Source organism: Myzus persicae, unplaced genomic scaffold (assembly GCF_001856785.1).
Source record: "Myzus persicae strain clone G006 unplaced genomic scaffold, MPER_G0061.0, whole genome shotgun sequence".
In the NCBI taxonomy this organism is placed as follows: domain Eukaryota; kingdom Metazoa; phylum Arthropoda; class Insecta; order Hemiptera; family Aphididae; genus Myzus; species Myzus persicae.
The window spans coordinates 86,490-103,304 of NW_019102984.1; the positions used below are offsets into that span (position 1 = coordinate 86,490).

A 16,815-nucleotide genomic window follows, 5' to 3' on the forward strand; every position below is an offset into this window, starting at 1 on the left:
ATAAATCAAAACACTATCATTCAGTAAACGGGAATGTAAATAAGAAACAAGAAACATTTCAAATATTTTTCTAAAAAATTTTTTTATGAAATAATATGCGCTATAAACTCTAAAAAAAACGATTATATGCCAAATATGTCTTTACACCCAAAACATGCAAAAACGTGCACTGTTAAACTTCATATTATTATTACTATTGTTATGAAACGGATTTGTATCTCAGTTAGCATGTTTTTCTGTGTAGCAAAAAAAAACATGCAGATGCATGAACTTACGAGCCATGAGATAAAAATGAACACATTTTTTCAAAAACAGTAATTTTTTCTTTTACTCTAAATAGGTACTGCAGTTGTTATTCGTTTTTCATTAACTTTCAAATTTAAAATAATTTTGAGATATTGGATCGCGTGTTGATAGCTTGGTATCACGTAGGCTATAATTTAATAATTTTTTACATCACTTATGTTTATTATATATTACATTTGTATGTATCAGTTGGTACTATTTAGTATTTTTTATAGTGTGTGGTACTATGGAGCATTGGTATTTAGTGATATAGCGCTATAGCCTATAGCTTATAGGCGACTATAGGTATATGAATAATGGATCATTATAATTAATAATATTGAATATATATTTTATGTAATTATAGTTAGTGCTGGTATGTACCTACTTATTAAATATTAGGTTTAGGCATAATTGTTTAACCATATTCTTATAGTTTATGTTTCTATATCTTTTATAATTGAAAGTTATCCATGGTGGCATAATATGTAGTTTTTTATCCCGATTGCTTAACATAAAAGTATAAAACACAGTTCGTTGAATCAATTTTAGTAAACATAAACACTTTTGATGATTTTTTTTTTTTGATAATTATTAGGTGTTTAATAAAAAAATAACCTTAGGCACCGCAGCAATTATTTATTGGTACCTACTACCTACATATTATTAATAAACATAATACCTATTACACATAGGACAGGTACCCAACAAAAATATTAAAATTTAATTCTTGAGAGTGAGATATTTATTATACAAGCCACTGCCACTAGGCACGTAATCTACACATGCATTTAATTTAAATAATAATGATACATTTTCAGTAAGTGCGTAGTACTAAATTATTACTTATACTCTATCCGATCCCGGTCCTTGATACAATAATATGTAGCAAATTAAATTATAGCTATTAGTAAATTACTTACCACCTAGAAAAATTGCTCAAATTGTTGACATTTATATATTTCAGTATAATAGATAATACTCATCAGCGGCGTGTACACGGAGTGTCCCTGCAGCGTAGACACCACGGGGGAAGGGGGCTCAGTGATATTTCAGTTCAATTACAAAAAATGTAATGTACCTATATATTGCTTTTTGTACTAAACTATACTATATTTCATGTAACCATTAACCATACCCCGTGGTCTGTTCAATACTTTGATAAGATTTTACCGTTTATGATGGCTTATTGGCCATGTCTATATAAATTATTCAACTATGAAAATTTCCTTTTTTATACTTGCTGATTACCATTAGATGGGCTTTTGAGTTTGACTAGTTATGACTTATGTTTACATGTACGTTGATGGTGCATATATTTTTTAGAAAGGGATTTTTTCGTGCACTGCTGTATTTATTCTGTTTTTGAGGAATCGACAAGGAAACGTTAGATTGTACCAAACTATCAATTATTTGAAAAAAAAAAATAGAAAAATGAATTTCACTCAATAATATTTACTATACAATAATATCACACATTACTAAAAATTTATAAAATAAAATTACGCAAATTGAATGTGTATGGTTTGTCATAACAATGCAATTATAACCACTCTATTCTTTAAAAAAATTCTAGTCGTTTTCTAGTGGTAAGTTGACCCGTAGTGATAAATGATAATAAAATATAAATAATTCCTATTTAACTGCAGTCACTAACAATTATAACGCCTATACGTTATAATTATGTAATTATTTATTAAACTGTTTAACGAAATCGATTGCCCGCCAATATAACAATGTACCTACGAAGACTTAGCTTGGAAAAAACCACGTACCTAGCTGAATGAAATAATTATGCGCTTTATCCTCCGTGTGCATGATGTATTATTATAATTTATAATCTTACTAGTATCTCGCACAGTATTTAATATAAATGCGTGCACCTCAATCTGCTCGCCATCGTGATATCCTGCATTCCTATTTCCAACAGTCGTATATTTGACACCTTGTTATTGAAATGTTATTCTATATTCTATATTGTTACGAATCGTATATCCTATTAGATGTGGCGGTAACGTGCCCCGATAACGTTTGTGCTATCGACATTTAACCGCGGTATATGGGCACCTATATAAACCCAAATAAGTGCAATCGAGCAGATCAGTTAGTGCGTAGTTGAACTCGGTTGTACTTATACTTGTTGCCTAATAATAATTGTACGAACGATGGCTGGTTGGTCATTTTTTTTAGCAATAATCGTGTCGTTGCAGGTCGTGCAGGTATGTCATCGCCATAATATAGTCTTACAATATTATTGTTCAGCTATAACCTTTGGTAACGCGCGTGGGACGTACTTGTATGTACAACGTATATACGAATTGAAAATAAATAAATTCGTATACGTATAACGATTATAGTTTGATATCGAGTAAAACAAAAATTGTACGATTTCTAATACATTTAGGTGATTAATCGAAATTGTATCAAAAATGTTATTATTCGAAAGGAGGAAAATGACCCACAACTTGTTGTGCTTTGATACCACGTTACTATAAGGGTTGCTAAATAATAATAATATATTGATGTAATAATAATAATAATAAAAATAATAATAATTTATTATAATGTTGTCCGTGTTCCGGTTGTGCTATACAGGATGGCGTCCATTCGTGTACACTGCGAAGTCACAAAGCTCCGGGGCCGCAGTCAGCGTGTTCCACTCCTGGTGCCGCCGATCCGTCTCCAGCGATTCCGCGCCGCACACCGGCCTCGTGCGCAACACCGACACACGGACTGCACTACCCCGACGCGTTAAATAAAATTCCAAGTATTACGTCTTCGCTATCAAATCCAGTTCCTGCTGCCGCACTTCCGCCGGTCCCGGTGCCGCACTACTTAGCGCCCGTTTCGGCGAGCACTTCCGGTAACGACCGAATTCTTATTGATCTCTTGCTCGAGTATTTCGCTGCACTGGAACCGCCGCGCCGGTTACCGTTACCGCCGTTGAGCTCGTCACCTCGTGGTTTCACGCCTGCAAGTTTGCCTGTACTATTAACGCCTACTCCTTATCCTGTAACGCCTAACCCGCAGATTGGCCAGGCTGAACTACAACAGTTCCTTTCACTTTTGTTGTCTGTTTCAGGACCCGGCTCCGTTTTACCCATAAATCCCGCAGTCCCCTCAGACCGTTTACTCCCGTCTCTGTCGCCCGCTCCGCCGGCGCATACCACTACTCCACCCCCCGCCACCGTATCTGCAAACGCTATACCCGAAGCGGCGACAACGGAAGCAACAGCAACGGCGCCCGTTGACGAGTCATCGAAACCGACGTCCGCACCGGAAACTGTGCCGGCCTCGCCGCCAAGCTCAGTTCCGGCCACGGACCCCGCGGACAGCGTACCCGCAAACGACGCGGTCGGGCCATCGGATCCCGGGTCGCCCAACGTCCCAGCAGTTTCAGCTCCTATCAACGCGTCCGACTCTACTCTCGTCGCACCGGAAGCTTCCGGTTCTACGTTAGAAGCGATCCCGGCACCGGCAACGAACACCGTACCGGCCCCAGATTCGGTCCCCGCTTCAAGTTCCGCGGACGTAGCGTCATCGGCGCCACCTCCGTCCGACATTACGACGCCAAGCGTAGTATAAATCCCTGCAGTCGACGACACTTACCGTGTTTTCCGTCTATGGTCTATACATACTTATGGTACTGGTTCGATTCTCCTATGTATGTATATAGTACAGTATATACAAGCTATGTACTATAGTTTAGTACAAATATTTATAGTTGTCGACCAAAATGTCTTATCAAACAAAATATTATTTGGGTATTTAATAAATTTATAATTTTTGCGTTTTACATATCTAATAAAATATAGTATGGTCATAGTGATCATGTAATATAATATAATATTATATTATGCCTTAATAAAATTTTTATATTTCAATATTAAATGACATTGAAGTTATATTGTTTATTTAAAATTAGTAATTAATTTTATCGTGAGTATATATACTCATCCAGAGTACCAAAGTTGTTACAAAAATGTGTATATATAATGAAATAATACATAATCGAACAAAAAATTAAATTTAAATTGTTTTTTTTTTTTATGTTATCGATTTTAGAACTTTAATTATTAATTTATACATTATATTATAAAGTTAATAGTTATAATACATATTTTGTTGAAATATTTTATGAAATAAAAATGTAGTTAACTACCTACTGATAGATATTACGGGTTGTTGCTTACGAGTTATGAAAAATAATAAGTAACGAAAAGTATACAATTTGTTTGTTATAAAATTTCAATTATATTATATTTTATATTTTTTTGACAGTAGTTTTGCCTTCAAGTTTTTATGATGTTTGAAGAAATCATTAACATTATGGTTATGTCATAACCTTGGTTCCTTTTGTACTGTTTAAAGATCAAATTATTAACCAAACAAACAGGTATACCAATGAATGTATATCATTGCTGTATTATATAATCGACTGGAACGAACTCACTCAAAGTAAGTAAAAACAATAAGTATGTGAGTTCTGAGTTTTAAAATTAAGGTTTGTGTAATCGCGTTATTTGATATTGAATTTCACTAAACTCATATTATTATGTTAGTCTATTTAGATAGTTATCTGTACAATATATGATACATTTGAGGAAATATTTGTCCCTTCCTCAATAAAATATACTGCAGTGACGCCGAACTTCATTCTAAGTTTTGTTGAAAAATCATGAATTGTACACAGACACCCACTACCAATTTTATTTTTACAGACCAAGTGTGATTTTTTCCACACCCACTACCTGATTAATATCTTTAAATATTTATTAATTACATTAGTTGGACGATATAAACATGTAGATATCGAATTGCGCTGGTTTTCCATATACTTTTAAGTATCTATCAAACCATTTATATCTATATAAGTACTAAGTAGGTCCGAATTATCCATCAGGCAGTATAGGCAGCGGGGCATGAACCGAGAAGAAAAATTTAAAAATGCTTCATTATCAATACGTCGAGTGAAAATTAATTTGAATTTTACTGGTACAATTTTTTTACCGAAATTGTATAGTATTTTATCACAATATTTAATTAAAAAATTGATTATGAAAATAATTGCGTTTTGGTGGGAAAAAATGTATCTTAGGAAATCAGAAAAGGATGAAGGGGGTCCAAGAAATGGGTACACTAGGGGTTATCCGGCTCCGCCTATATAAATGATTCAATATAGTATTATCTGCACCTATAGGCTATATAGCTAAACCTTTATAAATCCAACAAAAGATTTTTTATGACCCTAAAAATAAGACACTAAATTATTTAACAATAAATGAATCAATATAAATAAATTATTATTATTTTCTAAAAAAATATTTGAATAAAAATTACATTAATTGCTGTAATGTATAGGTACGTGGCTTTCATTATTATATACCATGAAAATAAATAGTTTAATAAACCTATTATATTTCATTTACAATATATATCATATACACGGAGTGATCATATTATGTCGATAAAAATTTATAGCTCAGCCAAAAAACTGGAAAATTAATTACAAGGTTTCTCTTAAGTTGTTATTATAGCCTATAGGTATTAATTTAAAAATAATAGAGATACGCCAATCCATATTATACGTGTCTAAAATACGAAAATATGCAACTAATTTTGTAGTTAAGAATTTATAAAATGTTCATTTTCATAACCGAGGATTCAGTACTTAAAACAAAGTTTCTCCATTAGCAGTTTAAACTGTAACTAGAAAATCTTAAAAATATAATGTAGGTAAACACAGTTTTTTTTATAGATATTTTAAGTCCAAATTTTTACGAAATCGGGTATTTAAACAAAGAATAACAATTTTAGTTATTTTGTTGTAGTTTAAAAATATTATTCGCGAGTACTTACTTGAACATTGTAAAGTGTATTATTATTGTATTTTAAATAAACAATGAAGTTTTCAAACACAATGATTTCGGAAAAAATTATTTCAACTTACTATCTAGCTTAGCTTATAGTAAAATATATAAATATAAATATATATCATACAATATACTTAAGTAGACGGATCGTGTTCGCTCAAGATCGTTTTGCGTATGTAATGAAAAATGATTTATCATTTAATTACAATTTAACACATTACAATGACTTACTCGTCAATGGCGGGATACAATCAACGCCTACTATTCATCAGAGTAGTTTTTTTCTACTTTTGAACTTCGCTCTTTTTAATTTCATATTCCGATGAAGGGTATGTATTATTCAGAGGAATATTTGATTTATAAAAACCAAATTTTGGACAAGTAGTTTATATGAGTAGAGTAGTGGGCAAGCATTTTTTTGGATAGGTACTCCTGTATCACTACACTCCACTCATCATAAACTGAAATAATTATAACTCATAAACTACTAGTATAAAATTTGATTTTTAAAAATACAAAAAACAACAAACTATTACGATAAAAAATAGTAAAATAATAGTTTTTTTTAGAAAAATATGGTCCTTTAAAGACTTAAAATTATGTAAAAAAAAGCTTTTTCTAAAACATTAATTAGTTCTTGAAATATTTATTATCTTGGACGTTAAATGGATAACCCCGATAGTCCTGTTATAATATTTTACATTTATATAACTATTGAAACTTTATTAAACTCATATAACGAATGGCTGAAAAAATCATATTTGTGACTTGGTGAGATTTAAACCATCTAACTATATGGTTTCGAAATTTTAAGCCATTTGTATGCTATATAGCTTAAACTTATGTTATAACTTATAAGATACACATGTTTTGTTTGGCCGGTGGGTGATATTGGTATATGCCAGCATGGATTATTTTAAATTCTAGGATTTAAGATAAGCGACAAATAATATAGTTGTAAGTGTATTGTACTTACCTACATACTATTATATAAAAGAGTACAATACGCTATACTTTATATACAACTGTCAACTTACTTAATATTATCTATGTACACAAAAACACTCAGAGCCGGTCATTATAGTCTTAGTAGTACTCAATATTAGTTATATAAGTCTAAGCGTTTTTTACACCGGAATATCTTACACATTTTTTTATAATCTGAATAGTTTATTTTACATTTTTTCATGGTTGCATCTATACTTAGATTGTTTAGAATATTATTTATTTTTTGACTTGTTTTATTACTATCATTATTATAATACCTATTGGCTATTAGTTATTACTTTGTATTATCAACATTAACAAATGTATGAGTATAAATTATTTAGAAATATTCAGAATTTTATTTTACTATAATTTATTTTCTAACACAATAATAATAAAAATATTTAAACGATTTCATACTCAAATACAAATTTTGAAAAGATGTCTGATTAAAAAAATGTACAGTGGAAAATGTTTAGGGAAAAATATTTTAGTTTCACTTAAAAAATAGAAATTCGATTTTTAATCACAACAATAATTTTTTTAGAAAATAATTATTATTTATTTTTATTTATGCATTTATTGTTAGTACTTACTGCTGATTGCAAATTGAATTTATCAAAATCTAGACATTTTTAAAATTATTTTGTAAATATATAATATAAGTTAGGTATATAACATAACTCTTTTGAGTTTAGAATGATAAGTGTTTTTTTTAATTTTAATTTTTTGTGTCTGTGCAAGATAAGTAGTCGAGATAATGCGTCGATTTTCAATCTCAGTATATTTCAGGTGATTAAGTGAATCTAATAGGTGCATTCGGAAAGTTAAAATTTAAAATTCTCAGTAATTTTTAAAAACATCGGAAAAAAATAATTATTAAAATCAAGAATTTTTAAGTAAAATAGGTTTTTGGTGTAACTCTAAAACACATTTTTGTAGGTTCATGACATTTTCACTAAATATTTATATTAGCATTTTCTATGCATCATACAATTTTCAAAATATTTTAACTCAAATGTTGAACTATTTATAGGCATATGAAATTTTCGATTATTATTAGTTTTATTTTAATTTAAAAAAAGATGAAACATTTTCGTTTCGTCAAAAAACTAAAAAATGAGTAAGTAATACAATGTCATACCTAACCTAAGTTAGGTCATTGTAAATTGTTGTTAGTGGAAATTAAAAAAAAATGTTGAGAATTAATCCACAATAATTTTTTATAAGCGTCTGTGAATTTCGAATTTTGTCAAAATACGTGAAAATCACGAACATTTGCAAATTATTATTGGAACAAGTTCATAAGAAATTTTAGTTTTATGTCGAAGGTTCGAAAATTTAATTGAAAATATTTCTACTGGTAAGTTAAAATAAAATTTGTATGGGCCTTTTTTGTTATTTTTTTTCGATTTTTCACGGAACGATTTTCCTGTTTTGTTGTAATATAAAAACAAATAACTGTAGATATTTTAAATTTACATCAAATGTTTATTTCATCATTTTCTATATTTGATATAATTTTCAAAATATTTTGACTTATTTTAAGCAATTTACTGACATTTTCAGTTTTCAATTTATTTTAGTAGAATTTTAGTAGAATTTTCAGTAAATGTCAATAAAATTTTATTCGTTGAGTCAAAAAACTTGAAAATTTAATACAAAGTTCCTGATATATTTATTTATATATTATATATATATATATATTTATTTTTATACATTTATTACCTATTTTCGAACAATAGCAGTTGAAAAATATTAAAAATTTAAAAGCATGGTTTTATTTTTTTGTATTGTTAGTATGAGTTCAAATTCGAACAAATTTACATATTAAATAACCAAGAATAACGATTTTAGTTACCTTTAATGTTTTAATTTAAAAATAATATTCATGGGTACTTGAAACTACTAAAGAATATTGCAGTTATATAAAAATATGATGATATGCAAATATTATATTAATAATAACAATACAAATATCATATAAAATGTCCAAGTCCGACAAACCATCTACGCTTAGAATAATTTTTCGTATAAAATTATATTATCTCACTGAATTCAAATTTAACACCATCCATTAAAGTGACCCACTTGTGATCTACAGTACAGCAGAAAGTCACCTAGCTATCTGATTTTTATATTGTTAAGGATTGCAAATGTAAAACAATCAATCTCATAAATAGTTCATACTGTAACCAAAAAATCTAAAACATATTCAAACACAATTTCTTTTATTAGAAATTTTAAGTTTAAATTTAGTCGAAATTACATATTAAAATAAATAATAACGATTTTAGTTATTTTGTTGTAATTTGAAAATAATACTCGTGGGTATTTGAAACTTCTGAAGTACCTATCTAGTATCTACATTCTACATTATTATATGTTATACACACAATCAAATTTTCAAATCCAATTTTTTCGGTAAAAATGACTTGAACTAACTGAAGTTCTAATACGTAATAGTAAAAGAATTTACTCTGATCTCATTTAGATCATAAAATTACTTCTAAGGGTAATAAATAGCCTCCACTCAGAATCGTATTTCGATAAAATAATTGTATATCATTGAATTGAAATTTAAAACGCTCGTGACAGTGCGTACTCCTTTAGACACCTACTGTGCAGCAGAGCATTAGCCACTTGTCCACTCTTTTTTTAGTATAATTAAAATTATTATTATTACTATTATTATTATTATTATTATTATTATTAATGCTGCGAATTTATATAGAACAATGAGTACAATAAAATGTAATTACCTACCTAATAATTAGTGTTTACCCAGGTGTATAAATTCTGATTCCAACATTTCTAGATATAGTTTTAATAATATATAATTTATTTAAATTAATATTTTTACTGTTAACATTTAAATGTTTAAAACAGTTGCCATACGTAACTATATCGAATTAAAAATATACTTACCAACATGTTGATACAATTTAAGTAAAAAGATTTAAAGATTTAAAATGATAAATTATATTTTCTTATAGATACTCCTGTTTGTATCTTTTATTTCACACATAATAAATAACATAGTGAAAAGTATATTTAGTATATAATTCGTGATTTTTTTTATACAATACACCTAAACGGAAATATACTAAATAGTAAATAATTATTAAAATGTATAACAATCATACAACATAATATTACAAAATTCATTATTCCTATAATAACTTTTTTAAATTTTTATAACAGTCGTTGATCTTTAATATTTATACCAAATATAATTAAATATAATTAGATGGCGGGTAATACATGTTTACATCCAGAACTTAATTTAGTATGAGATAATGAGCATGGTAATGGCAAATGTAGAGTATGCGGTCGTATAGCATTCTGAAGGCACGGGTCAACAGCAGTTGATGTCGAACTAGACAATTGTAGTGATCCTTTGTGTTTTGATCGGCATAGGTTAATATCCGATTTCGGTAATAAAGGATACGAGGTAGGTGTTAAAGTTGGTACAGGATTTAAATTTTGTAATCTTTCCGGAAATGGTTTAATATTTGGCAACGATGGAATAATTGGACTTGGGATTAGACCGGGAAAAGATGGATTTGTGCTGGGCGTGAGGTTAGGAAATTTATTTAAAATATCTGGCAATGAGCTAAGCGGCGGGATACAAGGAACATACGATACTGGAGTAGTATTTAATGAAGAAATGGAATCTGAGTTTGTTGAAGGTAAACATGGAAGGAGAGAAGTTTTCGAAGCATTGGATGAGGTTAAAATATTGATTAAGATACTGGTGAGATATTGATCATTACTAATGGATGTATTTTGATTGGTGTCGGAACCTGCAGGAGCTGAATCAAATATATTATTTGACGATACATTGAATACATTAGGGTTTAACTCGGATAATGGTCTATAAGTAGTAGACGCTGGTATTGGATTCGGAGCAAAAGGAGCTATTGGGGTGGTATTTAATTTAGCCCGAAGAAGTGAATATAATGACGATGATGGAGGTAATGAAGAGGTTTGATTAAATAACAAATTTTTAATCAATAGTTTCATAAATTCTGGATTATAACCAAAAGATACGCTTGAAACAGGGGGAGGTGTCATAGACATCAGTATTTGTTGAAGACGAGAAATCGAACCATTCGACTGGTTGTGTAGTATACTCGATGAACAAGAACTTGACGATTCAGACGATGTTCCACAAGCAGGTGATATGGTATGTGGCTTTATATCTGGAGCCGATACAGGGGCTGCATTAAATGTGGGTATGGCATGTGTTTTAGTTGGTATTGGAGGAAAAGACAATCCAGTTTTTGCCTGAGAGGCCACAAATAATTTACGTAAAAGATCTATTAAGGCTGGATTAATATTAGAAAATGAAGTTGGAGTAGACGTTGAAGTTACTATTGGTATTGAAACTGGTACATTACTTGGTGCTGGAAATTCTTCGGGTGCTATTTCTGGTACATGTTCTGGAACTGGTGCTGGAAGTTTCTCAGAAACTAGTATTTGAACTGAATGGTTTGATGACGAGGGTGAACCACGCAGTACACCTGGTAATACACTTAACGAAGCCCCGACGGGGTGAGATAATATAGCACATGGTTTTTTACCTGGAACTACATTTTTGTTTAACGCTGGCGTAAATAGAGAGCATGGTGGTGATAAAGGCGTCGGTTTAGAAGTAGATAAATATGGAGCCGATGGAACTAATGATGAAATCTTGATCAAAGTATTTTTGAGGTCAGTATTAGTACCAGAAGACGGTGTTGATACTGAATGTGGCAACTTTGGAATCTGAATGGTATTCAAAATTGAAGGTATCGAACCATATGATGGACCTGCAGGTAAAATACTTGAAGAAGAACTTGAGGTGGAGCCTGAGGCACATGGTAATGATGTTGAATGTGGCATTGAAGTGGAAGCAGATGGTTGTAAGGCATTTGATGTAGATATAGAGGGCAAGACTGATTTATCAGGAGTTTGTGTTTTACTTGCATGTAATGTAGAAAATGCTGGAGACGACAAAAGTTGAATTAGAGAATTTAAAATGTCCATGTTATCAGTAGGTACAGATGCCGTGGGTGGTATAAATGGTATTGATCCCTGTGAAGACATGTCTGGAGAAATGGTTGGTATAGAAGATATGGCTGAACCATTTCCATGAACACTCGATAAACTAGTACTCGGGCTAGACGAAGAATCAGGAGAAGATATTGTATTCAAAACGGGTGTGAGCTGTGAGTCTGATGTAGAATCAGACGTTAAGGGCAAACATGGATGAGATGAACCATGTTTATGACTTCTCAAAGAACACGAAAAAACACCTTCCTAAAACACACCAAATATAATGTTTCATAGAAATGTAATGTTTTTTTAATTAAAAAAAAAAGTTTTAAACAATATGCATTACCTTAGCAACCAACACCATAACTAATATGACAAAAAATTTTAAGTCAGCCATAATATTATTAGTTGTTTGCAGTTATTCTATAGCACACAAACTGTTACAAGATGGTTTTTTTTAGGGTTTATATACTAGTCAAAGTCGATAAAATGTATATTATCTAGGCACGTCGTTACAAAATCAAAATGATTACCATAGAATATTATATTTTATCAAGGTGTCAAATGTCAAATATAATTGTAGAATAACTAAAAATGTACATATTTATGTAATATTATAACAGTTGAGATTAAACCAAGGATATAACAGATAATCTTATATTAATGATTACGATTGTTTTTCTTTTCATTAAATAAAATATAGGTAAGAATATTATAACGAAAAATCGAGGAACTCTGCTGTATTGTAGATTTCGAGTATATTGGGTAGATCGCTGTTATGGATGTATTACATTTTAACAAGATCGTTGGAAACAAAAAAACGATTGAGCGGAGATAGGCCGTCTGTCGGTTGTCAGCCGACAGCCAATATTTTTTAAGAATAATCCATTATATATTTATATTGCTATTATAGTCATTTATCTTTTGAATAGTATTACGGTATAGTTTTTACTAATTTTTGCCAAAAACAAAATTCAAGTATTTTGTTATAATAACTATAATATTATTTCATAAAATAGTATTATTTGTGTTATTAATTTTTATAAATAAATCCATCGTACATAAGAGCGGTGTTAATAGGTTAATGGTATGAAATATATTTTTAAATTAATCTTAATATTTTTAAAATTGCATTGCATATGATAAATAATAATATACGTAATGGTAAAAGTTGCAAGTACTTAAATAACAATACCTATGAATAATGTTTTTTGAACTACAACAAAACAACCAAAAACGTTATTGTTTGTTTCAATATCCAATTTCATCAGAATTCGAACTTGAAAGTTGAAATGTCTATAAAAGAGTATTGTGTGTATATTGTATTATCGATATATTTACTTTCTGTTTCTTATAAGAAACTTTGGGTTTAATTTTCAAGAATTGACTATTTCAATTATTGAAAATTTTATGATTTTTTTTAACTATAAAATAAGTTTAGTGATTTTGCCGAATTATTTGATGTTAAAATGTAAACTTCAAACGCTAATAAAAAATATTATTTATAAATTATAATTTATATTAAACCAATACCTATAATCTTAAATCATTAAGTTCCTTGTACTTATTACATTTTTTAATTATTTTTCCATCGCATAAACATTTATAGAAAATAACAACAACAAAATAAATTGCCTATTGGCTATCAATAGTATAACGAGAGCCAAAATATTTTATATCGTGTCTAGAAAATTATACTTTAATGGTCTATCACATAACACACTAACTCTATGGATTTGTAATAATTTTTAAATTTAAATAATGTGGTTATTAAATGTTTTATAATCACTGCAACTTAGAGTTTAATAACTAAATAATTATGATCATAAATATACAGTATACGTACATACTGAAATGCACGTATTTACACCACAATCGACTTCGATGATGTATTATTTCAGCAGTTACTACGCAATTGACATTTATTACAATATAATCGTGTTCAGTAGACGTCTATAGATACTAAAATAAAGTACATCATTTTATACAGACGATAATATGCATGAGCAAAAATATAATTTTTCACTGTGAATTACGATCTATCATCTATGGTTTTGCAATAAGTGACGCGGCCTAGCCTAATAACTCTAATCGTATATTTTGCTAATAGTGACTTTTATTGAGGAAGTAAATAGTACCTACGTCATATTTACTGTAGATTTAATATTTCCATTGTGAATCATAATCCGCAAAATATTATTTAAAGATTTGATTGCGATTTGAAAATATTTGTCGATTGTTAAAATTAAAATAACAATATTGATCGGATTCTTTGCTCTAAAAAAAACAACAACATTTTCAAAATGTTATTAGATAATCCGTGGGTACCAGCTGCTATCATAGTAATGGTGAAAGAACTTATTAATTTAATTTAAAAATTTGTCTCAATATTTATGTGAATCGAAATTAATTATGAATAAATTATGTATTTATTGTTAGCATTTTTACATTTATTTTGAGTACTGAAACCTAAATATTATTTTGTGTACATTATAATATTATAGGTAATTATTTTATTTAGGTATAACAATTATATTAATTAAAAACGTATATTATAGTATGTCCCATCAATCGTGTATTGATTCATTTAGTGAAAATGCTCATATTACACTAGACAAACAGATTACAAACTACGTACTACATATTTTATAATAACTTTTTTTTTCCAATTCAGTTAATAGATAATATACTCATTAAACTAAAAATTATTCATGCACTCTAACATTATTATTTAATTTATACACTATGTTGTGCATGATTAAAATGAGCCTATAAATAGCTTATAGTTAGCTTAACTATTTTGAAAATTGCATTGTGTGAGGAAAATGATTGTTATGATGTTATAGAATATTTTGAGTTTTATTACGATTAACTATGTTTGGGTTATAACAAAGTATTAAAAATTGTTTTTGGGGAGAAATAATTATTTTACGTTTGATAACCAATGTCAATATGTCATTAAAATTTTAAATTCAATCACTTATAAAATATGATATGTCTTGGCTAAACTTGTTAGTAAGTTCCCATAAAACAAACTTATAAATTATAATAACCTTCTGTTACATTGTAAAACCTTAGGTTTAGTGAAGAGTAAACATTTTATGCATTTTAAATACTAAATTAAATAAATTAATATTTTAACTAAACAGTGTATATTTTCGCGATTTTGACGAATTTTGTCAAAATTCTAACTTCGACGTTAAATAATGAAGATGTTTTTCAATCATGGTAATTACAACTTATGTGGAACTGTATTGTTGAAAATTGTTTTACTATTATTAGATTCACGGGTCATGTTATTAATTTTTTATTAAGACATCACGTCATTTATTATAACATTACTATATAATATGGTTATATCTATTATTAAAATATAAAATATTATAATAGGGAGTACATATTTATATCATATTATAATATTGTTATTGACTTGTTACTTGCCAACTTGGTAGACGGTAGTCAATACCTATCGACTTAAAGTAGTACGGTAGGAACACTGAACAGGTTAGTGGTATAAATACGCAATAGCTCAAAATGAATGTAAATATTTTTATCACTGCGTGTAGTATAATATATAATAGTATGGATAGGCAATTTCAAGTCTTCGCAAATATTTTTGAATTACAACAAAATAACCAAAATTGTTATTTTAATTTTCATAGGAATTTAAGCTTCATATTATGTCCATAACAAAATACATTTTAATATTTCAAAAATATTATCGTGTCTCGAATACTTTAATTCACATCATTAGTAATTTCCATGGTTTTACAATTTGGACATTTTTTTTATTCACTATGCTGTTCTTCAAAACGTTTCTGACAATCTTATATCCTCTTACTGAGTCCTTTTCATACCTAAAACGTATAAAAAGTGTACAGCTCGTGTATTTTGGGTTCACCTAAAAAATAATGAAGAATTTTACTTTTTACACCCAACTATTAAGCTATTGCATAGCTTTTATCGCGGACCTGGCGCGGCTACTGAAAAAATATTTTTCGTAACGAAAAAGTGTGACCGTAAGATCTTATTTTTTTCTTTTCGGTCGCCGCGCTTAAAAAGTGTAACTTGAATTAATATCATACAAAAATACATGATATATAGACCCTAGCTACATAATTGCTGTGCAATAGCTTTACCGCGGCAGTCTACGATTGCCTCAGACTTTTTTTTTATAATATTAGTATTTTATTTGTGAAGTTAGAAAAAGAGTAAGTTAATGCGATTATTTCTGTTATTATTTTGATTTTTAATTGTATATTAACTTATGTTATGATCTTAGGTGGTGGGTTTATCTATGATAATGATAGTGTTCAAAAAACCAGTATTTAATATAGATACAATATTATAATATAATTCAAGGAATCTATAATGCTGCGGTAGGTATTAAATTTTAAAATACTATTTATTCTAATAACAATTATTATTATTATTAACTATATTTTAAATTGGTTATAAAATATAATGTTACCAATGGGCAATGACTTACGACAGCTGATATTGTGATATCCAACCGTTTCTAAAACTTTTATGCTTAGATAATAGTATATAGTACACAATAGTAGTACTGTATAGAGTTGATTGTAATCACTGACTACCCTAAAAATAAACAAAACACTTTTATTTTTTC

The 16,815-nt window shown here is 29.0% G+C and overlaps 2 protein-coding genes across 2 annotated transcripts; one reads left to right on the forward strand and one right to left on the reverse strand.

Moving 5' to 3' along the window:
* Positions 1–2,360: 2,360 nt before the first annotated feature.
* LOC111033532 (vegetative cell wall protein gp1-like) lies at positions 2,361–4,090 on the forward strand. Its single transcript, XM_022314314.1, has 2 exons — positions 2,361–2,504; positions 2,881–4,090. Exons 1-2 carry the CDS (start codon positions 2,451–2,453, stop codon positions 3,868–3,870), a joined length of 1,044 nt encoding a protein of 347 aa, XP_022170006.1. The 5' UTR covers positions 2,361–2,450; the 3' UTR covers positions 3,871–4,090.
* Positions 4,091–10,314: 6,224 nt separating this feature from the next.
* LOC111033530 (flocculation protein FLO11-like) lies at positions 10,315–12,627 on the reverse strand. Its single transcript, XM_022314313.1, has 2 exons — positions 12,532–12,627; positions 10,315–12,449 (listed from the first exon to the last, which is right to left on the reverse strand). Exons 1-2 carry the CDS (start codon positions 12,580–12,582, stop codon positions 10,392–10,394), a joined length of 2,109 nt encoding a protein of 702 aa, XP_022170005.1. The 5' UTR covers positions 12,583–12,627; the 3' UTR covers positions 10,315–10,391.
* Positions 12,628–16,815: the final 4,188 nt, after the last annotated feature.

Excerpts from the sequence above, each read along its gene's own strand:
- LOC111033532 (XM_022314314.1), top strand. The coding sequence starts at position 2,451 with ATGGCTGGTTGGTCATTTTTTTTAGCAATAATCGTGTCGTTGCAGGTC. Across the intron at positions 2,505-2,880 it reads TGTCGTTGCAGGTCGTGCAG|GATGGCGTCCATTCGTGTAC; the intron begins GTATGTCATCGC and ends TGTGCTATACAG.
- LOC111033530 (XM_022314313.1), bottom strand. The coding sequence starts at position 12,582 with ATGGCTGACTTAAAATTTTTTGTCATATTAGTTATGGTGTTGGTTGCT. Across the intron at positions 12,450-12,531 it reads TTATGGTGTTGGTTGCTAAG|GAAGGTGTTTTTTCGTGTTC; the intron begins GTAATGCATATT and ends GGTGTGTTTTAG.